General features: G+C 37.5%; 2 protein-coding genes across 4 annotated transcripts in view; both read left to right on the forward strand.

Annotated features, from left to right (window-relative positions):
* MBOAT2 (membrane bound glycerophospholipid O-acyltransferase 2) overlaps positions 1-16,888 on the forward strand; it is a 92,382-nt gene extending 75,494 nt beyond the window's left edge. Inside the window, exons 9-13 of the mRNA XM_079328065.1 lie at positions 2,141-2,244; positions 2,587-2,651; positions 7,306-7,438; positions 9,875-10,026; positions 10,515-16,888. Coding sequence (XP_079184191.1) covers positions 2,141-2,244; positions 2,587-2,651; positions 7,306-7,438; positions 9,875-10,026; positions 10,515-10,737 — 677 coding nt within the window. The 3' untranslated portion in view covers positions 10,738-16,888. The remainder of the gene's footprint in view (positions 1-2,140; positions 2,245-2,586; positions 2,652-7,305; positions 7,439-9,874; positions 10,027-10,514) is intronic.
* Positions 16,889-20,833: 3,945 nt separating this feature from the next.
* KIDINS220 (kinase D interacting substrate 220) overlaps positions 20,834-23,744 on the forward strand; it is a 75,158-nt gene continuing 72,247 nt past the window's right edge. Inside the window, exon 1 of one of the 3 annotated variants that reach the window (XM_079327983.1) lies at positions 20,834-20,995. The gene's annotated coding sequence lies outside the window, so the exon portion shown is untranslated. Of the gene's footprint in view, positions 20,996-21,681; positions 21,862-23,744 lie in introns of those variants that run through there. The other 2 variants (XM_079327985.1, XM_079327984.1) reach the window with 2 other exon arrangements.

The raw sequence follows: 23,744 nt of genomic DNA on the forward strand, positions 1-23,744 counted from the left end.
GAGACTGATTGTGTTTAAATGAACAATAACATTAAAAAGGAAAAATAGTAGTAAATCTAGTTTGTTGTACAATCCTTCTTTTGTTTATGGTTTTTTGAATTTTATTTTGATACCTTTATTTTTGGCATATCTTCAAAGATAATTTTTAACCTCTTTTTGGGGTTAGTTGTCAGCAATTTACTTGATGTTATTCAATCATGAAGGAAAATTAATACTTTGGAATTCAGATGCATTATACTGTTATAATAGATAACTATAGATAATAATAAATACTGTTAATAATAGATGGCATTTTCAGAATTTGATGAGTGACACTTCAGTTTTAGTCTTTGTTTACTGAAGTTTTGAATGACTGGTAGGATACCATGCTTAGTAACTTATTTAAGACTCTTGAATAGATTATATAGTTTTGAGAATATTTTGCATTTCCCTTCATGTTACTTGTAAAATTACCAATGTGTACAACAATAAGATGCTTTATTTAAGTAAGCTGACATCTTGAAAATGGCTCACACAACAGATTTCATCAGCTTCCTCCTGCTCTCCAGTTTTACATATTTGTCTCAGTTCTTTTGAGAGAAAATCTGTGGGAACAATGCAATAAAGAAAGCTTTAGGGTAGCAGAGCAGCATGACTCATTTACAGCTGCTGGTTTCATTCCTGGTCAATGAATGAAATGCTTTCAGCTTGTCTGGATATAGTAGTGCTGGGGCTTGTTGTGGATAGAAATACTTTTGAATATTGTGCTCTTATACACCCATATCATCATCTGTGAATAGTAGTAGTCATCTGAAAAGTGAATAATTTTAGTTGGAAATTTTTTTTCCCTTTAATACTTGAATTGGATTCCTCCTTATGCATTTGCCAGCAGTGTAGAGCTAGCATTCCTCAGGTAAATACCAAAGAAAATAAACTATGCCAACTGTGTACTTGTAGTTTTTTAGCCTTCTTCCTTCCACTTTATCTCATCTAAACTTATAATGGTAGAGTAGAATGTGGGGGGTTTAACAATTTTACTGGATGTTACACCTTTGAGTTGTACGTTACTATTCTTTACACTTAAAGAAAGTGTTAATGAAATTAATTACTTACAATGAATACTAAAATACTTGTTAATAAAATGAGTACTTGCTCTAGTTACAGTCTTTGCATTCTATCTTGTGAAAGATTATGGAGTTTGTGTCTCCAGCTGTTTCTAATTGAGTGTGAAACTATTGCCCAGTGTTTGAAGTTGGCATAGCAACATCAGATGTAAAGCAGCAAATTTTGTTACTTTCAAAGATGTTTAGAAAAACAAAGTCACAAGGAGGTAAAAATACTATAAATTGAAAAGCACCTCATTTCCTTCTGTGAGGCCTCCTAATTTGAAAAATACACTTAAGGAAATGTTAGTCTCTGGGCTAACAAAGCTGAGGCAAAGGTGATGACTTAAAGTGACAAGCAGTGAGATCCTTTTTATTTTCCTGTGTAGTCCAGATGACAGTAGCAGCTTTTCTCCTAGGGGAAAATACTGTTTGCTTAGAACATCTGACCTTTGACCTGCACTGTAAACACTTCACATTCAAAGGTGTTGTAACAGTGGCCTTGTGCCATTAGTGGAAGTTTGATGAGTTCTGCATTCCTTAAAAAAATTTAAGAATGTTTTCTTCTGTTAGGTTTGTGATGCTCTCCGTGAATGTGCACCTGCTCGGAGGGAATCACACAATTTAATCTTTATGCTTTAAGCATCACTGTTGCTGCATAATGAAGACCAGAGACCTGCATCTGAGCATTGAGCTGCTGTCACAAATCATTACAACCAGCCACTGTTTTGTAGTCTTGATGCATCTCATTGAGCTGGTTTTTCTGTCTGATTGCTCAAGCAAGACTAAGTAGGTGGTATGGGAGACAAGGAACATCTTTACTGTGAAGTAGCTAGTGCTACCTCTCATTCTTATGCTTTTGTGCAAGTTTTTGAATTGGAAGCCAGTGTTGCTTGGATTGTTTTTTGTTTGTACAAGTGATCCTCAGTATTTAAAAGAAAAAATAAATGTAGCCTTTAAAATGTGATAAATGTTTTGAATAAGATACATGTTGTGTGGTGCACAATTTGTAATCCAGACAGTTTATAATTAATTTGTTTCTTCTTGTCTCATTGCAGCAGATGCAATTAATAATGCAGCAGGGTTTGGTTTTAGAGGCTACGATAAAAATGGAGTTACACGTTGGGATCTAATATCAAATCTCAGAATCCAGCAAATAGAGGTTTGTTTCTGGCTCTTTCAAAAAAACCCTTCATCCCGTGTAGGTAGCTGCTCTTAATTTCAGTAACTTTTCCTACACATTTGTTCCTTTAGATAGTGCATATGTTCTAAGTCAGAAATGGTGTGTTCACACTTTTAGAAAGGGTGGAAAATAGCCTGTTTTGAACATATTTTAATTGTCAGTTGACTTCTAAAATATTTTGTGGTTTTAAGTAGTTGAGTAAATAACTAATTCAACTCATCACAAATTTGGGTGGGAGGATTTATAATTTATACAAAGAGTTTTGAAACACATTGTGACAGTCTGCAATTATGGAAATAATTAATTTGTTTTACTTTACAGTTTTCCACAAGTTTCAAGATGTTTCTTGATAACTGGAATATCCAAACAGCTCTTTGGCTCAAAAGGTATTTATTTCTTAAAGGAAATTTTTCTCCACTGAAGTTTCTTAGAGAAATATTTCTTTGAAGATGGTATAACATTTGAAACTAACTCCCACAAAACATCACTTCTTTAGCAACTGTGCAGGAGATTCTTCTGGTAAAACTTGAATTAAAGCCTCTGAGTTTAGGACTTCTCTCTTAGTGTAAACTATCAAGTTATGATAGAAACTGTTCTTATTTACAAGCCATAGCAAACCTAAAATTGTTAATCTGCAGAGACATCTTTTTTCCTTCTCTTAGCACTCAGCCAGGTAAAGTGTACACCTCAGCCTGTGAGAGCTCTGCATTGCTTGTAGCCACAGAGCAGTACAGGAAATGTTCTGTGAGAGAATTTTCTGTGCTCCTTCCATTGTGAGTGCATGACAGACATCAAACCTTACAATGTGCTGTCAGCAAAAATTCCAAATGAATCTCTTTCAGCTGCACTTTTTTTCCTCACTTGGACATTGAACTACATCATTCTACTTCTTTATGGCAAGGAGAAAGTAGAAAAGTTCTTGAGTAGTGCATGGATGTTGTTTCCCTTCCAGTCAGACTGTTGAGTTGATTTCCTATCCACAGGTGCAAATTTAACTGAGGCCCCTATCTTGGGATCACTTAGAGGACTTTACCCCTTATTCTAGGATAGCTGGCTACAGGATGTCTCTTCCATCAAATTTCTTCATAGTATGTTCTCTTTCTTCCAGAATTTCATCCCTAAATATTTTGCTCACCCAATTTAAAAAAGAAATTGGATTTTGTGATTATTCTGGTTGGCTCAATAGTCAATGTCCTGTTGCTAGGACAATCAACAAAAAGTTGCATGTTTGTGGGTATTGAAATTTGGCATTTCAAAAACCAAATATGTAATTTAGCTATTTTGAATTTAGTAAGAGAACAGAAGTTTAACAGTATTAAAACGTAATAGGAAAAATTTATGTTTCAGCAAACTTTCAAATCTCCTAAATGGAATGATTCTAAACAAAAATTATTAGTGAAGAAGCATAATATTTATGTTAAAAATTGAAAGGAAAAGAATGCATATCAATTACTCAGAGTGATAATAAAAGTAGATGTAAAGAAAAATTAAAGAATCTCCTTTTAAAAGTATTTTTTGAAACAATAACAGAAGAATCCTTGGGGATAGTCTAAATTGATTCTATCAAAATGAAAGGGTGTGGAAACGTGGATGTTCAATGAAAGTTTTGTTACAAGTAAAAGCTTGTTTTAATTGACCATATATGAGGTCAATAAATGGTGGTAGAGAATATATATTTTGTTACTAATTATTTGGTTAGCTGCAATGCTCCAACAATTTGTGTAGAGGACAAGCTCATGGGTTACTTTATACATCCATTTTTAATACCTCACTTTTTTACCATGTATAGAAGTACCTAAAACTTTAGCCATTTATGTCATATTTAATACCAGACATTAGCATTTGTTCTGTTGTTTTCTGTTAATTGCTAGAAACTGAACCATCAGTTAAACCCTGATTGTGTGTAAAAGCCAACTTGTAAAAAACATGTTTAATGGAGCTATAGATCATTAAGTAGTTTAGTAAATACTTAATGTAGATCATAGTATACAGCAATTTAAAGGTATTATTGTTACAAGCATGTAAGTTCAAGTAGATACTTCCATAGTAGCATATATCAACAATATATATCATCATCATGTTTCTTTGCTGGGGAAGTTGTTATGTTCCCCCTCAGCTCATTCTATCTCTTTTCCAAAGAAACCATCTCATCCCATTTGTCTTTGGTCATGTCTGCAAAACCTCTGTGGTTCTTGTTGCTAATTCTGACATCTTTCCAAACCTCCTGTCTTCTTAGAATAGATGTAGTACTTCTGCTAAGACCTTCAAGGTTTTCCCCTGGCTTTTTAGAGGCAGAGTTGATTAATTTGAGTGGATTAGTTATAATTATTTAATTTGGGTAATACTGTGATGTGTTAGGGTGTTATATCTGTCTTTTTTTGCTGCAGCAATGATTCATGCTTAGCTGATACTCAGTGTTTCATACTGTTGATCCATATTCATACTCAGCTACACTTTTTCAGTAATGTTACAGGAATGGTACTGGTTTGTGTCTTCCACTTTTCTTATTAGATGTTCTGTGCTTTGGACTTCATCTTGTTGATTTCAGAGCCTCCTTCAAGTCTGCCAAGATTATTTTGGATTCTAGTGTTCTCTACTAAGAAAACAATGCCAATCTCATCCATCCCACCTCCCACCTCAAAAAAAGCAAGGGAAGATAAGGTGGAAAAAATACATCTCAGTCTACCACCTAAGTTAGTAAAGAAATTACAGAACCAGACCAAAGACAGTACCTTGTTGAACAGTTGATACATCTTCCCACTTTTAGAGCATTATGCATGACCTGAACCATCTATATTTGAATAGGTTTTCTCAACCTGTTGTGATGGCTGTATTTCTTTGGTTTGTTTTTAGGATCACAAAATGAAGCATTTGAACATGATTTATTATTGCCAAATCCACGGAAGCATTTAAATTTACTTTTTACTCTTTGAAATTGAAATCTGAGGATTTTTTTTTTGGTACTATTTTACTTCACTTGCAGTGATACAGCTGAAATTTGATCAGTTAATTCAGTGAGTTTTGTTCACTCCCAAATGCTTTCCAGGGACAATTTCAGTACTTTAAACCAAGCGAAGATTAAAGACATGTATCACTTTATTAATGAGACATAATTAGCCACCAGTCATATACATTTAGAATTAATAGCAGTATTAGAACACATAACATTTTGCATGTGTTTAGTGTTGTGGTATAATAAACATTTTTAAACACTCTTCTGTAACTAATCCCAAGCTGATTAAAATGCACATATCTATGTGCACAATTACATGCAAGCTGCACCTCCCTTCCTAAGGATGTGTGGGATACAAAACCCTGCTTGCATGCACTGCCTGTGGGAGATGTAGGTGCTCCAGCTTGGTGTGAATCTGCTGATTTCACCTGCCCCCTAGAAAAGGCTGGCACAAATCCATGTGCCTGCAGTTGGCAGGATGAGGCACTGCTCCCTGGCAGGGTTCATTTCACTGATGGGCCCCTGTCTGGATGCAGCTGCTCTGTGTCTACCAGGGATGCTCTGTCTTGGCCTAGACAGAGGTTATGCTGTTGGTGGGCTGACTTCTGGTGGTGTCAAACGAGGTTTTGATGAAAAGTATTTTGCTCCAAGATGTCTCCCTGACTCAGTGCAAATTTTCCTAATGCTTTGCTACTCCTGGGGCTGACAGAGACATTTTTGACAAAGAATCTGTTTACTATTCAGCCTGACAAATGTTGCTTTCCTCTTCAAGGTCATCTGTTTTGGGCAACTCTCCTCAGATAGTTTTGAGAATTATGCCAGGCCATGTTCTCATCTTAATTGTCACTGTGAGTGAAACCCTTTACCAAGAGGAGGGGTTGTGCACATATCCCACTGAAGACCTTGTAAGATAAAACTTACTACATCTATTAGATGTGAATAAACTAAATTAGCAAATTACCCTTTTAGTCTTCCCTTGTTCAGATCCTGTCTTTTTACCTTCTGTTCTTCAACATTGACTACATCAGTAGGTTTTTTAGTAATATTTTCTTCATGTGGAAGTTGCAGTAAAGTAGTTAGATTAGTAGTGGATGTTGTGGCTCTTGATATCATTAGATTGTCATCTTCAAATAACAGATGTGCATTCTCTTCTCTTTCTCTGTTACTTGCTATGTGGTTATAAAATCTTTTACATATTGATATCTATAGCCTTTTTAGTTTAAACTCATTTTTGGGCGTTAGCCATAGATTTGTGCTCATGCATGCTTGTGGTGTTTATTTTTGCTTTGTTAGTTTGTATCTGTTTCCATATTTCCTATTGCTTTTTGGTTTTCAGATCATTAAAGAACTCTTGATGAAGCCATATCAGGACCTTACCATGTTTCCTATCATTCTTCCACATCACGATGGTTTGTCATTGTGTCATATAATGTTGTCTTCTAGAACCACCTTTCTTGGATTCCTTTTTCCCTTCTTCCTTCTAGAATTCCTTGTTATAGGACCTTGCCTAGTAATTTAGAGTCTCAATTTTAAAATAACACAGAGTTCAGCATTCTCCTTATTTGGTATTCTCTCAGCACTGGAGTATTTATTACAATTTCATCATCACACTCACCTAATTGTGTCACACAGACACATTTTCAACTGTAGTTTCTTTATTATTCAAAACTGAAGATAGTTGTTAGTTTTCACTTGCTCCCATAAGCTGCTCTTATCCCAATAATCTGGGGGTGGTTTGTGCCTCCCAGTGCAGCTTTTCAAACACATTCTTTGCTGGCTCAAGATTCCTTATTAATGCCAAAACTCATCTTTGGATGCTTGTGTATCATTTCATTAGAAATAAGGACTGTGTGTGATGGCACTGAGCACAAGTTTAGCACTGAGGGCTGGAATCAGGAGCTGTGAATAGCTTTAACTGTTTTCTGTAAACCATAATACAGTGACAACATTATTAAATAATAGAAAACTGCAATTGCATTGAAACTTGTATGTTGGAGATGAAACTTGTGAATGTATAAGTGATAGCTGGGAAGACTGTGGGTAATGTGTTTCATGTTACTTATCTTGAATTGTTTCTGACTTGCTAGAGTGTGCTATGAGCGAGCCACCTTCAGCCCAACGATCCAAACCTTCATTCTTTCTGCCATCTGGCATGGGGTTTATCCAGGATATTATTTAACATTTTTAACAGGAGTACTAATGACACTAGCAGCACGAGCTGTAAGTACCAACCAAGTATCTTCTTAAATAATAAGTTTTGTAAAAGCAAATTAATCTCGTTCTTTGCTCCAAAGATGCCCTTTACTGTTGATACACAATCTGTCTGATAGTGGTATTTACTTTTTTTGTTATGAGAGCAATGGGAATGATTAATTAAAAAGAGAGCTTTATTAGTGGAAATAAACAAGACTATGCATAGCCTATAACATCTTTGTAGCATATCCTTTATGGAAGCTTTTCCTCTCTATTAACTGATAGTGTGTTGCTATAGCATGCTGAACAGGTTGATGTTACCTAAAAATAATTTTGAAAAAATCAGTGACAATGAATAGCTTAAAATTTGGGTGTCAGTGCTATATCTTTCTAGAGTCTGCCTCATCCCTAATTTTCTTCAGTACTCTTGTAAGGATGATAATGAAAGATTGTTCTCCCTCAAGCAGCACATAAAAATCTCTAGTGCAGTTACTATTTCAAGTTTGCCAGTAGTGCAGTCACAATTAACAAGCTTTTGCAGTCACTATTCAGAACCATATGGAAACAGCAAATCTGCCAAGAAATCTCCCACAGTTCTGCCTGACAAAACTGTGTAAGAACAGAGACAGGTTTATCAGTCACTCAGTGGAAAAGAGGAACAAATTACACATCAGATCAGAGCAGCATAACAGAGCACTTTTTTGTTGAAAGAACCAGGAGAGTGAGAAATGAAGCAGACTGCTCTGTGGTTGCTATAATAGCTAGGGGAAGGTGGTACTTCAGATTTGGGTTGTTACTACATCAATAAAACAAATGTGTCTCTTTCTTCACAAGGCCTTGTTTGACAGAACTGACTCCTTTCTTTACAATAGATTCAGCTTTCTTCTTCTTCCACATCTATCACAGGGAACTTTTGACATTTATCAGCCGGGGGTGGTGCAAAAGCCAAGGTTCTGGGACAGTTTGCAGATAAAAGCTGTTTACTTGGTGAGATGAGTCCAGTAAATTGGAGTGCTCACTGCCTTTCATCATGGGCTTCTGTAGTAGACTACGTTGTATTCATGTTTCATACGTACCAATCGATAAACTAGTAAAAAAATATTTTGAGTTTCTCTATCAATAGGTACTTAATATTAACTAAGATTTGTTAGAGCATATTTGTTATTTAACTTTACTAGCCTTTAACTGCAAAGTTTGGCAACACTGATCCACACTTTGTTCTGTTATGCCTAAGCATGTATCCAACTTACTTTACTGCCTTTAATCATTACAGATTTCATAACCGGGTGTTTGCTAGTGGCAGTCATAGATTTGTGTTAAAAGTTGTTCTCCAAGTCCTAAAAGACAAGATTACAAGAAATTTTATGAAGCTTCATCTGAGTTCTACAGAACTCAGGAACAAGTCCTTGCATGTGACCATAGGAATAACTAGAGGGAGATGGCAGAATGAAGGGTATGTAGAATTACTTGTTTGACTTAGCTTAACTAAGCAAAGAATGAGTGGGAATGTGGTATCTACAGGGCAATTAGAATAAGAAGAGCAAGAAGGGTCAAAAAGGATTTTTAATGTAAAGAATTGGATCAGCAGGAGCTAGCCTTGGATACATTCTTTGGATCAAGGAGTTCTAAAGAAACTGAGGGTTCAGGGAGCTGACCAGTGTACTCTGGTGTGCAGCTTTTCAGAGAGCACTGTTCCAGTGCAGGGAGGTGGCAACTGTGATAGCAAGTTGGGGTCAAAGGCTGAATTGAGCCCATCTTGGTTTGTCTGCACATGAGAATGTGAGCAAGGGTAACAGTTCAGGCAAAGGAAAGAGAGACAAAGATTTATTGATGTCTTTATAATTGTAAGCTTAAATAAACTGAACCCAACTCTGTGTGGGATTTGGATTTGGATTTTTTAAATACTTCTGATATTCAATCTTTTGAGCAGAATTGTAGAAAAAAAGAAGATTCTGCATAGAAATTTGAGTAATTTTCTAATAATCTCACTTGATAGACTCCTGAAATACATAGATTAGAACTGATATTTTGTATATTCTGATATATACTCTGCTTGGCTTAAAATATATTTTATTAAGAAGTGTATGAAAATGGATTACTGTATAGAAGCTTTCATCAGAAACATTCTGGCCTTCACTTACTCCAACCTTCTATTTACAGAATGGCTTAATTAGATGCAATGTCTGCCTCATTCAGACAAGTGGTGCAAATCTGCATTGGATTTAGAGTAGGATTAATTTACTTAAATTATGTTTACATTGATAAATGCTTAAATTCCCATGCTGAATGAAGCGGAGGGAATTTCAGCCAATTCCTGTTGAAGTTGGTGGTCATTTTAAATAGTTCAAAGATATTTGACCAAACTGTAGCATTCAAATTCATCCTATGACTTTTGTGTCAATGCAACAAACTGACCTCTCAAAGTTTATTCCTCAGCTAATTTAGTATTACCTGCTTTTTCAGATAAGAAACAATATCAGACATTATTTTGTTGAATCTCCTGCTGTTAAACTATGTTATGATATTGTAACATGGATGGCAACTCAAGCAGCAATAAGTTACACAGTTGTGCCATTTGTACTGCTCTCTGTAAAACCCTCTTTCACCTTTTACAGGTAAGCATGTTCTATCTGTTTCCTTTTCTTTAACTTAGAATAGAAGAATTTTCAGTGGCAGAAGATCTCTGAAGTTATTTTAATGATATAATTCTAAGATCAATTTGTAGCAGAATTAATGTATTTCTAATGCTTGAACATAGTGTGTCTTGTGTTGCTCACATTTTCTTGTCATAGCAGACTTATTTTTCAGGGGTCAGGGGAAAAAACCCAACCAAATACTAAATCAAAGGATACTTTTGAAATTACTATAAGCCCTTGAACTATTTTATAGCAAAACTAGATATTGAATTCCCAGAAATAACTTGTGAAAAGAGTTGAAAGCAGACTTCTGTTCACTTTATATCTTGTTACAGTCCTAAATAATGTGAGGGAAGACTTAATTTCTGATTTTCCCCTTATCTTACTTTTCTTAAAGGAAATATTAATGTGTTCATATCTTATGTGCAAAGAATTTCATTGATTTATTATTTCTGTTCATTTTTTAGCTCCTGCTATTTCTGTCTTCATATTGCCAGCATCCTGGTGTTGTTGGTATTTCCATTGAAAAGAACTCAAAAAGGAAGTAAAAAGCATGAAAATGTCCAGCCTGTGTGGTCCAGAAAAATAGAAGAAGAAAGTCTTTTACAAAAGAACAATTATCCCACAACAAATCATAGTTTCAGTCAGAAACAAGAAATAACCTGCAGATATCAAGCATTAAAACAGTGATTGAGGAAATACTGTAATGAATATATTTTGTATGTTTTCAGAAACCCATTTTTAGCACCTTTTAAAGGGGTTTGTATTTGTTTGCAAAGATATTTAGTAAGAAAAGAATGCATTACCTAGGAAAATCACATACAATAGCAAGACTGGAAACAAAACAAATTAACCCCTCCCATGCCATGTCCCTGTGGGTCACGCCTTATATGAAGATATTACCATTACTTCAATGGGCACTCAGGACTTGCAACGTATGTCCATGGGGTCATATGTGTGCCCTTTGCTGAATGTACGTTGTGTATCCCAAGGCACTGATGGGGTGGAATCAAATTGTGTCAGTCTAGGATTAACAAATGGAAATTAATTTTTCCGACTGAATGACTTGCCTTAAACCCTCTATTTACTGAAATATTGTTTCTAAGTGGGTATTTCAAGTTTGACTTTATGTGGAAAGTATTTCAAATATGTGACATTATGTGCTATAAAGGAAATGATAGGAAATGTAAAGTCACTCGAAGACTTTGGAATCATTCAAAGGGAATTGCAATAAGCATCTCAGTATTTGGAGGGTTTTCTTAAAGTATCTCAACCTATTATAGTACATTACAGAGTTGTAAACATTGATGCCAAATTATAGTTAGGTTTCTTTGATAAAGAGTATAATTGTAATTACTCTGAATGGATTAAAATGGTCCTTCTGAATGGATTGAAAACACCTCAAGGTTTACCTTTTCCAGGGATTGATAGCGCTAATGTAGGTTTCTTTTACTTTAAAGTACCTAAACCCAATAAAACACTGCCAAGTGGGCTTTGCAGCCAGAGGGGGAAAGGCAGCCACAAGGCACAGAATACAATGTGCAAGCACTGGGATTTCAATGAAAGTGCAGTTTTGCCCTTAAATACCATAAATACTTGTTCTAGAATAGAACTGTTTTACAAAAGGTAATTTTTAATACTTAAAGTTATTTTGAATTTTTAGGCATCAGTTAGTTGATGATGCTTTCAATATAAAATAGCAAAATTACCTTGAAGCTCCAGTACATAGGTAGTCAAACATGAAATGACTATCACAACCAATTTCTGTATGCTTGATAATTGATGAACCTTTATCCAAAGAAGTGTGAATTTGAGGAAAAGCTTTTTCTTTGAATTAGAATTTTAGATGCAAATTTCATGTCATATTTCTGATTAACATAATGAAAGAAAGAAATCCTTCAGAATATCTGACTGTCTGAATTATGGAAGTGTGTCAAGGAAACAATGTAGTGGTTATATCTATTCCCGACCATTTATTGTCATCATGGTTAGTGCTTGAGTACTACTGTTAAAGGGCTACATTTTAATTGCATATATTCTGTATTTTCATACAGTTTTTTTAAGTAAACACAAGCTGTTTGTCCATGTGGGGTTTATTTTTAATTTTAAACCAGATACAAAATAATGCCAGAGAAAAATAATGCAGCTGGTTGATTAATAACTAACAAATGGTTGAGGAAATTTTGTCATAATATTTTGAAACCTAAAGTTTTCATCAAATATCTGTCTCCAGTTAGATGAGTATTCTTACTACCAGAAGTACAGTGGTGGTCCTCAGCTTTGGGGGTATTGCCACACAAAAATCATCACAGTACTCCCTGAAGAACCAGACCCTAAGTTAGGTTAGAGTTGTTTACTTGCTGTCATAACTCTGTCTGGCCCTTGGCTCCTTGCCTAAAACTCCAGGAGGAAGAGAACATAACTTCCCCTATATGTAGGTTAGCACTAATTAATCTACTCAGAAAGGGAGAACTGAATATGAAATGAGAGTGGATGAGTCTGTTTAGATGAGCAGGGATGTTCATTGTTTCAGTGACAGCTGTATTATCTTTAAGATAAAATAACCTAACTTCTAAATCCTTACTTTCATTGCCCAGGTAGACCTCTCCTTACATGGGATTATGGTTGTCATGTGCTTCTTTGACAACACATTATGGTTTTGTTTTTGTTAATAAGTAAGGATGTGCTAGTTTGTTTGATCATCCATGTTAGATATGGAATCAGGAAAGACTTTTTTTTGCTTTCTGTACTTGAAGGGACATTTGCATAAAAGAAAAAAATTAGATTTGCACATTTCTGGGTGGGTAAGTAGAAATAGGGTTGATTCTTTCAGCATTTGTTACTCTTGAACTTAAATTCATTTAATTGGTGCAGTCTCCAAATCTATTCAAACAAACACTTTTGGATGCCAGTATAATGTTCTGTTTTCCTATTTATGTTCTTATAGTCTAGTTTTATTCTTTTGGTGTGCGTGCCCAAGTGTGCTATAGAGGCTTACTAATTCTTAATGAACTATGGAAACAGTTGTAAAGAGTCCCAGAAAATAAACAGATTTAGGGTAGTACAGATTGGTACTTCAATGTGAATGAATTCAGAGGTACAGTTTTGTTCAGTCCTTTTGTATATAGAGAAGTTGAAACAACTAAGAAAATACATTCATGCTTTCATTGAGTACAGGTGGCAAAATACAGGCTTCAAAATTGGATGTGACTTTTTTCTTCATGATTTGAACTCATTAAGTAATTGAAACACAAGAAAATTATAACAATTAATTAATTCTACACTGAATTTAAGTATAATGTCCTAGAATTTACATTTAAATGCCACTGTTAAATATAAAAGTACTTGGAACAAACTTCATGAGAATGCATTCTCTTGGGGACTATGGAAAGAACTGCTTTGTTTTAATGGCAGCACTCTGATTTTAGTCAAACTGGGGTTTTGGTGTTTCTTTCCCTCTGCTTTACTCATTTTCTGCCTCGCTATCACACTGGATCCTTTTTATCCATTCAATCAGAAAGGCAAGAGCCAGCCCCCAATGCTCTAGATAATTTTTAGTCTTACACACATCATTTGATGATTCTGAATTTGAAAGGATGGCAGTGATTACCATTGCTCTTCCTGACAAAAACTGTAGAAAGTATGTTTCCTATAAATGTTTTGGACATGAAGGAAACATGGTTTTAAGTATTCTTTCACTTATTAAATAATGTATATCCAAAAGGTAAAAGTATTTCCTGTATTGCAGATCAGTACACTATGAAAAGCAAATGCAACATATCATTTGTAATTTTATGGTGCTTTGCAGATACTTGCCTATTGTGAACAGTTCATTCAGGCACTTAATGAGTTAATGTTAGTAAATGTAGTCACCCTGATAGTAACTATTTGCTTGCTTAATGTTTTTTAACTTTTATGATTCTGTATTAATGAGAGAGACACATATTACATATTTAAATAATACTTCGGTGGTGCCCACTACTGTTGTAATCAAAAGGCTTTGTTAGCTTTGCAGTTATAGATACACTTTTCTTATTCAGGTAACTTATTCTTCCCTGGTCATTCCTTAAGTTGACATGTATACAAGATTTCAGTAATTGGTAATTTGAAAATGTATTACATGTAAAAATATTGGTATGCATTTCAATATGCTCTTGAAAACAAATCTCACTTTAGTGAGAAGACTATGAAGAGACCCTGGTATATTCCCTGCTCTACACTGACATATGGTATAATATGGTATTTTACCAATATAGTAAATTATTTATTAGAGGAATTTTACACTTGAAGAGCTTGTTCTGTTTCCCCCAGGGGAATAAGTAATATTAATATAAATGCTAGGCTTGTATTACAGGATGCACACTAGGTAGTTTTGCCTGTTTTGATGGCATTGATTTGGATAGTGGTAAAATGTCCTCTGATACAGAGATGTTTGAGATCATCACCTCCTGTCCAATTCATATCAAAAGTAATTTTAACAAAATCTAGATTTTTTTTTTTTTTCTGTCAGAAGCTTTGCAAACAAATTGTTGACAATTTGTTTAAATACATGGTCAAATGTGTCTTCACGTTTGCATACAAATGTGTAACTTGCTTATATGTAAACTTTCACATGTTCAACTTTATAAGTTGGCTTTGAAAGATAAAGACAATTAAAAGCACAAGTTACTATAATTTAGACTTTTATTTCCCTTATCTTTATTCTTTCAATTTTTACTTTTCACTGAATTCTGAAATCAAGCTTGAGAATTTAATTTTATTGAAAATTTTGAAATATTACCATCTATGTAGTAAAGTGATCAGTGTTAGGAAAGTAGAAATAAATTCAAGGATAATAATATGATGCAGACTATGTATTAAAAAATACACATTAGTTCTGCAGTGATTCATCACAGCATTTCACTCCATTATTGACCTTTATGTATTTATTTAGGTCCAATAATACTCTGAACTGCAGTTGATGTATTTTTTTTACTTTACCTGTTTGAAAATCAATTGACAATGAGTACTCTGAATAAGTAAGCAGACACTCTAGTGAATTGAGCCTCCTCTCATAAGATCACCAGATCTGTCTGCATCTCAGCTAGTTTGCACTGTTTGTCTTCATCTTCACAGTCTTGGTGGAAAAGGATGGCAGTGGAGAGAAGTCTCTAACCAGAATGTGTCTCATCTTGGTTGGAAGGGTTTGCCACACAATTCCTACAGGAATTATGCAGAGCTTGGCAGAGGTTCTGCTTGCTTGTGACCCAGGCTGCAGCTGCTCTGTTACATCTGGCTAGATTTTTGACATATTTGCTGTCTTAATCTAGACATTTAGCAAACACCATGAAATCCAGGCATCCATAAAGTCACCCTGCAAAGTTACAACTGCAAATACTGCAACACTTTATTATGGTCAAAGCTAAATGAAAAAAACCAATTTCTTAAAAACTTGTTTCAGAATAGGTTTTTTGTAGGTTTTTTACAAAATCTATCCATTAAATTTATCAATTTGTCATATTAAATATTTAAACCATAGTTTTGCTTATTTTAGGTATACAAATGTGCAAAAGTAAATGTTGCTACTTTATCATCATTTGTGCACTAGCTGTGTGTTCAATGACTTAGACCTGGTGTTGGTTGTAGATGGTTTTAGATTTTCTGAACCCACTTGCATATCCATATAAACATTGCATAAATTTTGGATTGAAAAACTGTGTGACTTCAGACTGAGATCTGAGGTAGGGCTACTTCTGGAGCAAAGTTTTTATATTGCTAGTGGCTCAGTCCAGCACCTTACTCCAAACAAACCTCTTGGCAAAGAAGACCTCTGCACCATCTTCTTCCTTTCCCTTAAGGGGGAGGTACCCCAGGCTGGATTTTCATTTAGGTTTCACTACAATATCTCATATTAATAGACAGCTGTGGTCCATGCTCTAGCCAGATTAGACTTGAAAACTGGGACAGTGTAATCTGAAAGAAAAAAAAAATAGAGAAAATGGGGTGCCTAGAGACTGGTAGTCAGAAAAGTGCAACAGTGCTTATTAAAGGTGCAAGAATTACTACAGTAAGTTAAGGAGTATTTGCCTATGCATCTTTTGCCTTTCTCTGTGTTTTTCAGTTCTCTTTACATCCTTCTTTGTACCTTCTTTTGTCCAGTGGTGTTGACTATTTCTATGAAGAATCTGCTGATGTGTCTTATTGTGACAAAGGTGTCAAAATGCTACAATAGTAATTAGGTAGTTACTGTTAAATCCCAGACCTCAGATGTGTTCTAGATGAGTTAGAAGAGAGCATTCAAAATGCATTGGATGAAAAATAGTTTAAGATGGATGATATAGCATTATTCAAGGATGTTGTAATAAGTTATTCAATTTAAGAATTTAAAATATGGAACTTTATTCTTTCCTGCCTTGGTTACACATTCAAAGGAATAGTTTTACCTCAATGCAGAAGTAGTTATGCCTCCAACCACCCATATGTTAAGGTGAGAGAATACCCCTAAAAGTGGATAGCTACAGTATTCCTAAATTTGCCTTTCCTGGTTCAGATTATAATACATTGTCAGTGAATTTCATTTTTATTATTCCAAAATATATATTTTTTAAAAAGTGTTATTTTTCAACAGATCCATAAACTAAGTGTTGGTGTATGGTAAAATTAAAATACCACTGTTAGTTACACTGTGATTGTGATATTTTAATAATTACTTATTTCTAATTTGCCTCAGCAGTGCTGCAGAAGCAGCATGCTGTTATGTTTTAAAGGTGTTTTTAACTTGCCTATAAATGTTCTTTTCTAATTTGTGTCTTTAAATCTGATTAAACTGTAGTTTAAAAAAAAGTGAACTTGTTTTTCTAAATTCTTTGCTGTCTGTCTTTAATGAGTGGTGAAGAACAAAATTATTTTAATGTAGTTTCTCCTTTTCAATTGCTAAATATACATTGCATGTATTTATACGCATTTGAAATGTTCTAGTTCAAAATTGCTTTTAGTTTGGTTTTTTTTTTTTTAGAGCTTATATACAAGTATATGTATGTAATTATTTTTCAGTAGAGCTAGTAAACAGAATTTTGAGTCTAGCCTCTTGTTACTTGGGAGAGGCACTTAAGCAATTTAAGCCCTCCATCTCAGAGCATATTGCTACCCAATGAACAATACTTCTTGATATGACAACTGGGGTGTTTTTAGCTTGAGAAATGGAAACCTCATAACTGAGAAATCAAATTTGGTGCTTTGAAGAAGCTGTTGCTTTAACTGGTGGTTCCTAAGAAGCAGGGCTAAATGTGTCCCACACATGCACTTTTTTTTTTTTTCACTCAGCTACCAGGACTCTGATAAGTCAGTTTCTGTTGGCTGGTGAAAGTATGTCATAGCTGGCTGAGACTCCTGGACCTGCAGGTTTATACGGTGTGAGCTTAGATTCTTGGAGCAAAGAAGAGATAAGAGCTGTTCCATTACTTCCTGTCTCACACTGAATTGTTTTCTCTCTTCTTTTGATCTGGTATTAATTCCACTTCAATACAAACTTCATAAAGACAGTGTGACCTTTTGAAGATATACAGATGGATCTCGTTCTGCCAGGAGTCCCACCATAGAAGGATATGGAATGTGTGTGTTCTCTTGAAAGACCCTACTGGAGCAATGGTACTTTTGAGCTTTTTGTATTTAGAATTCTCTTTTAGCAAGCTGTATCACAGGAGATGAAAATACTTGCCATTCCAACACAAAGGACTACAGATGCAATTTTAGAAGCTCTGGTGAATGTTGTCATTTTAACCAGAAGTTAAACTGCAAAGGAAATTGCCTTCTCAAATATGCATTCACAACAGAGTCACTCAGGAGTATGAAGTGTCCTCATGAACTAAACATTGCTACATTTAGTGAAAAAAACTAATTTGAAGAGATTTAAATAAAACACAGCTTTCTGCTACTAAGTGTTATAAATTGTTAAGTTGCTGCACAGAAAGAGTTGTGATTAAGAATATCCTGGAGCTAGCAGATACTTTCCTGTGCCTATAATTAACTTAGTCCTATCTGAGTAATTTCCTGATAACATGCAGGATGTTTCAGTATGGAACACAGAAGTAGTTCTAGGGGGAGATGTCTTCAACCTGTTTACTAGATGAGAGTTGGAGATCTGGCCCAGAGGTAGGCAGTACATCTTACAGCTCTTTCTAAGGTGGTCATATATAGTAGCCAAGGAGTTATTTCTCCATGGGGGCTGCACATGATCTTTCCAAACAATAAACCACAATTGCCCCATGTTTCACTACCTACATGTATTAGTCACTGGTGGGAAAGTGTTGCTCCTATTCTAAGCATAGGGTAAAAGTTATGAGAGCACAAGGATGTCAGGAGCTGGATCCATCTGCAGCAAAAGTGGGTGATACTGAAGGAACATATAAAAAACTGCTTTTTCTGCCTCCATGTTCATGGTGTTAGTACATTTTTAAGCAGGAGGGAAGGAGCTACTGTTTGTCTGAAATTTGTAACTACATGGTGAGAACACAGGTAACAGCTGATGGGTGGGAACACTATGATATGGGTGTAAGGATTTGGGTGATGGGAGATTATGAAATGAGATGCATTTTTGTATAAAGCATGAAAAAATAGTAGTATCTTGAAAGGATTTCAAAATCTATAAACTTTAAGACGCTAAAACAGGCAGTCTTGTCAGACTGGGTTCTCTTAGGTACACAAGATTAGAAGTGTGCCTGAAGCATCAGGACTACTCTTCCTTGAGCAGTGGCCCTTGTGCATGTGTTCAGGTGGCACAGAGAGCCCTTTTTAGCCCCACATTAACTGCAGGGACTCATCCTCCATTTGTTCACATTTCATTTCTGCAAATAAATGTGAAGAAGGAGAATGTACTTCATGTTTCCCAGTTTTTCAGCTGAACCAATATTTTGGTGCAAGATTAGGTGGATTTAGCTTTTGAATTTCAGCTTGTGCCTTTGCTTTATTTGCTTATTTATTTGTCATTAACAACTTTAGAGCATGTAAGGAAGCTGTATATTTTATCAGGATGTGAAGACTTTAATGTCATTGGAAAATTAATACTTAAAAAAGTGAGTAAAGTCCTTACTCTACATAGTTTCTAGTTTATAAGTACTTGGGGTATAGAGGAAGCTCTGTCAGATGCTTTCTTAAGAAGGTGTCAGTCGTGGCTCTTTACTGAGACTGAAGATCTTTATGTTGTAAAGAATTATATCAACGCTTTGACCCTTGAAACTTAGAAACCTTAGAAGTAAGCAGTGCTGTGGGGATTATGCTCCTTTCCCTGGCTGGTTTGTTGCCACCTTTGATTTAGGCAAGGTTCTGTGATCTCCTGGGGAGATGTTACTGCATCAGAGATCACCTCTCATCCAGTTGTCCCGATGAATTAAACACATCCATTATCATGGAAGATGAAAATGACATTTTACAGTCATTGAGTGCATTTTATCATCGCTGAAAGTTCTTCCACCATTGATGGAAGAACTGAAGAAAATGTTGGGATTCAGGTGGCTGCAGCCATGCACACCCTGGCTGGGCTGAGAGGGGAATTTTCAGAATACCCATGAAGCTGCTTGGACATCTGGGCTGTGGGGACGTCTGAGAGAAGCTGGTGGGTCTCAAGGTATGTAGTGGTATTGCAAAATGTGCATTATGTTAAGATTATCTTCAATCAGGATGCACTTGATATTTGGTTTGACTTTCAAGTCAAATCAGCAAGAAAGGACACCTAATCAGTACAACAGATAGCAGCTAGCACCCCTTAGGACATCCTGGAGCTAACAAGCTGTACAGCTGCAGTAAATCAAGATGTTGATGTATGGCTATGTCTATGGTGCCACCTTGGCAAAAAACTCAAGGTCCATGTATCCTATAGTTGGTCTATCTTCATTGCTATACTAAAAAAAATTTACTACTCATGAAAGTCAAAAAGACCCTGGTCCGGTGAAGACTTTCCCCCTGAGCATGCACAGAAGTCAGCTGGGGTTATGTCACTTGTATGAAAATTACAACTTGGCCATAAAGTAGGAGCTACACTTGGGTGGTTACTGACACAGCTTCTGAGTATAAACTACAGAAATATCAATATTCTGAGTTGGACGGGATCCATCAAGTACAAGGGAATCATTAAGTCCAACTCCTGGCCATGCACAGGACAACCCCAAGAGTCACACCATGGGAGCATTGTCCAAAGAGCCTATTCCAGTGCCAACCACCCTCCGGGGAAGAACCTTCTTCTAACATTCAACGTTAATCTCCCGACTTAGCCTCATGCTGATCACTCAGGTCCTGTCCCCGGTCACCACAGAGAAGAGATCTGGTCTGCCCTCCTTTCCCACACGAGCAAGTTGTAACTGCAGCGAGGCCTCTCCTCGCTCTCCAGACTGAACAAGACAAGTGACCTCTGCCACTCCTCGTATTTCCCCGGCCCAAGGCCCTTCACAGTCTTCGTTGCTTTCCTCTGTACGCTCTCACAGCTTAATGTCTTTTTATATTGTGGTGGCCAAAACTGCCCCCAGAACTCGAGGAGAGTCCCTTTCCGCGGCGCTGCTTTCCAGCCTCTCGCTCCTCAGTCTGTCCGTGCATCAGGCAGCAACTGTTCACTACCCTACTCCCGGTTCTTTTCTCTCAGAAAGCAGCCGGGGTGTGACTGCTGGTTCCTCTCAGGGCGGTGTCACCCTCTGGGCTGCCCAGCGCCGCGCTCGGCTCAGCCAGGCCCGCTCCGCGCCGGGCGGCGGTGCCGCGGGCTCCGGGGCAGGGCTGTGCCGTGCCCGCTGCTGCCGCCGGCGGCGATGGGCGCGGCCGGAGCCGCCCCGCGCGTCACGGCCAGGGCGGGCGGAGTGCAGCGGCGGAAGATGGCGGGCGCCGCCGGGCCGAGCTGAGCGGAGCTCGGCGCCGCCGCCTCACTCCGTGTCAGGCTCCGGCTGGGCCCGGGCAGCCGCCGCAGGGGCCGAGTCCGCCCGGCCGCGGGGTGAGTAGCGGCGGGAAGGCGGGGAGGCACGGGCCGGCCCGGAAGGGCAGGGGAAGGGCACCGGGCTGTGGGGGAGGCGGCGCTCCCGCTGCCAAACAAAGGGCGCCGCGGGGCCGCTCCCGGCGGGGCCCTGGGGGACCGCTGGGCTCAGACGATTCGCGGCCGCCGTGGCTCGGGGAGCCGGTGCCCTCACGCCCCGGTCCCCTCAGCGCAGGGCCGGGAGCGGCGGCGCGCCCCGGGCAGCCTGGGGCTCCGGCGGTGCCGTGTGCGGGCGGAGCGGGCCCGCTGTGTGGGTGTCGGGGGCACCGCCCGTGGGCGAAGCGGCCCGTGAGTGCCGCGGGCACGGCCGGGGGTGCCTGTCACCCCGTCCCGGGGATGGAGGAGCCTCTTGTGCCGTGTTTCTCTCTTGTTGACTCGGAAAGGTAGATAAGGATTCGACCCGTCAGGAAAGTTTTCGGCATCCAAGATAAAGAATAACAGAACGGCTGAGAATGGGAGGAACCTGCGCAGGTCATAAGGGTCCAGCCCTTCTGCTCGAGTAGGGGCAGCAGGATCTCCCGGACCGTGCCCAGACGGCTTTGGTGTGTCTCCAAGGACGGAGACCATGCAACTTCTCTGGGCAGCCTGTGCCCGTGCTGGGTCACCCTCACGGTAACAAAGTGTTTCCTGATGTTCGGACAGAGACTGAGTGCAGAGAAGGGCAGTGAAGCTGGAGAAGGATCTGGGGCAAGTCCTATGAGGAGCGGCCGAGGGAGTGCTGGGGGTGTTCAGCCTGAAAGAGAAGGAGTCTCGGGAGTGACCTTATCACTCTCTATAACTACCTGAAAGGAGGTTGTAGCCAAGTGAGGATCAGCCTCTTCTCCCAGGTAACAGGTTATAGGACAACAGAATATAGCCTCAAGCTGTACCCGAAGACATTTAGGTTGGATATTAGGAAGAATTTCTTCTCAGAAAGAGTGGTTAGGTATGGCAGTGACTACCCAGGGACGTGCTGGAATCACTGACCCTGGAAGTGTTTAAGGAATGACCACTTAGTGCCATGGTCTAGTTGACATAGTGCTGTTCAATCTCACGTTAGACTCAACGATCTCTCAGGAGTCTTTTCCAGCTTAATTGGTTCTTTGTTTCAATGTCTGCCAACTGCCTCAGATCCTGCCACAGGACATCACTGAAAGAGGAGTAAAATGTCTTAAAGGTAGTGGGGCTTTGCCACTTTACATGTATGCTTAAAATTGGTTGGAAAAGTGATTTCCTCTCTCTGTTTTGGTAGAGGATTAATGGTAGAATAATACAGTAATATGTCTTTTGCTGGAAAAGCATTCAAATCGTGGTCTGATTAATCACCTGACACTCATCCCACCATCAAATAATAAAGAAATGGACAGAAAAACAGAACATCTTTTTCTGAAACCAGAACATGTGAGAGAAGTCTTTTTGTCTACTGGATAAGCATCCATGCTTTCTTCTGCCACAGTGTTTATTTAAAATAAATTGGTTATTGAGAAATTAGTATCTGCTTGAAATTGTGTGACCACAGCTTATGAAATGGTGCCATATTAGTTTAATGTTCTGAATTACACCATTCACTCTTTTTAAGTGGAAACACTCAAAAAGTTAGATTTCTGTTATATAACTTGAGTCTGACTAACAAACCCTTGGGTTTATGACACAGAGAAATGGCCACATGAGACTGTGTAACATGATATTGCAGTCTTTCCTGTGCTGTTGTGTTTTTTGTACAGTTTTTGACAATTAATTTGTGTTAGTTGATATAATTTCAAGAAACCTCTTAATATTGGCAACTGTTTCTCTTTGTTTTATCTGATGTATTTAAAACATGAGACAGTGATTTGTAGGTCTGAGCACCTTGTATTTTGTTTAGGAATTGAATTTTGTCTTGGAATTCAGATGTTCTTAGCAATATGTTACTGTTCATTGACCATATTTAAATTTTGTCTTGAATGTAGACAGATTTCTCTGATAAAGTATAAATCCTTTACACTTTATTTTAACTGATTTTTTTTTTTAACCAGGGTGAAACATAGGTGTGTCTGATAGCTGCTGTCATCTAACAACCAGCCTTGCATTTTAAATATAAATTTGCATATTTCCAGTAATTTATATGTAATTCCCAGCCTCTTTTGTTTTATCAATACTAATGAAAAATCCATTACTACAATATTTGGGAATGGCTGTTGGCTTCTTACTGTTTTCAGTTATGATGGTTAAAATAGAGACCTGTTTTTGTGCAAATTTTTTTAGTTATATTTCTTTCAGGTTTCAAAAGAAGAATGCCTGTGTGTCTAGCTGTAGTTCACTTTTTGTGTCTTTTGATATTTTAGAGTTACACAATTTTGTTCTTTTTGATAAAGTAACAAAAAGTAAGGTAATTAAAAAAAAAATTCTTCTCACCTGGCTAACAAAAATGTGGTTAAGAGAAGGAGAATAAATGTTTCCAGATAAATAGGGAAAAGCAGACATGCAACATAAGGTCATTAGTCACACTGGAATTTCAGACACTAGAGAAGAAGTGTGGGTGTAGACTACTTATGGAAACTTAGATTTGTTATTTCTCTCTGAATAGCAGAAATTAATATTTTTAGAGACTCATTTCAGCTGTTCTGAAAATTTGTTCTTTAAACAGAATCCTGGTTGACTCAGTCAGTCCCAATAGAAAGAATATTTTAAAATATTTGCCACTTCATGTGATGCCTGACTTGTGATCTCTTCATATTTAGGAAGTATATCC

The sequence above is a fragment of the Erithacus rubecula genome, assembly GCF_903797595.1.
Source record: "Erithacus rubecula genome assembly, chromosome: 2".
NCBI lineage: Eukaryota > Metazoa > Chordata > Aves > Passeriformes > Muscicapidae > Erithacus > Erithacus rubecula.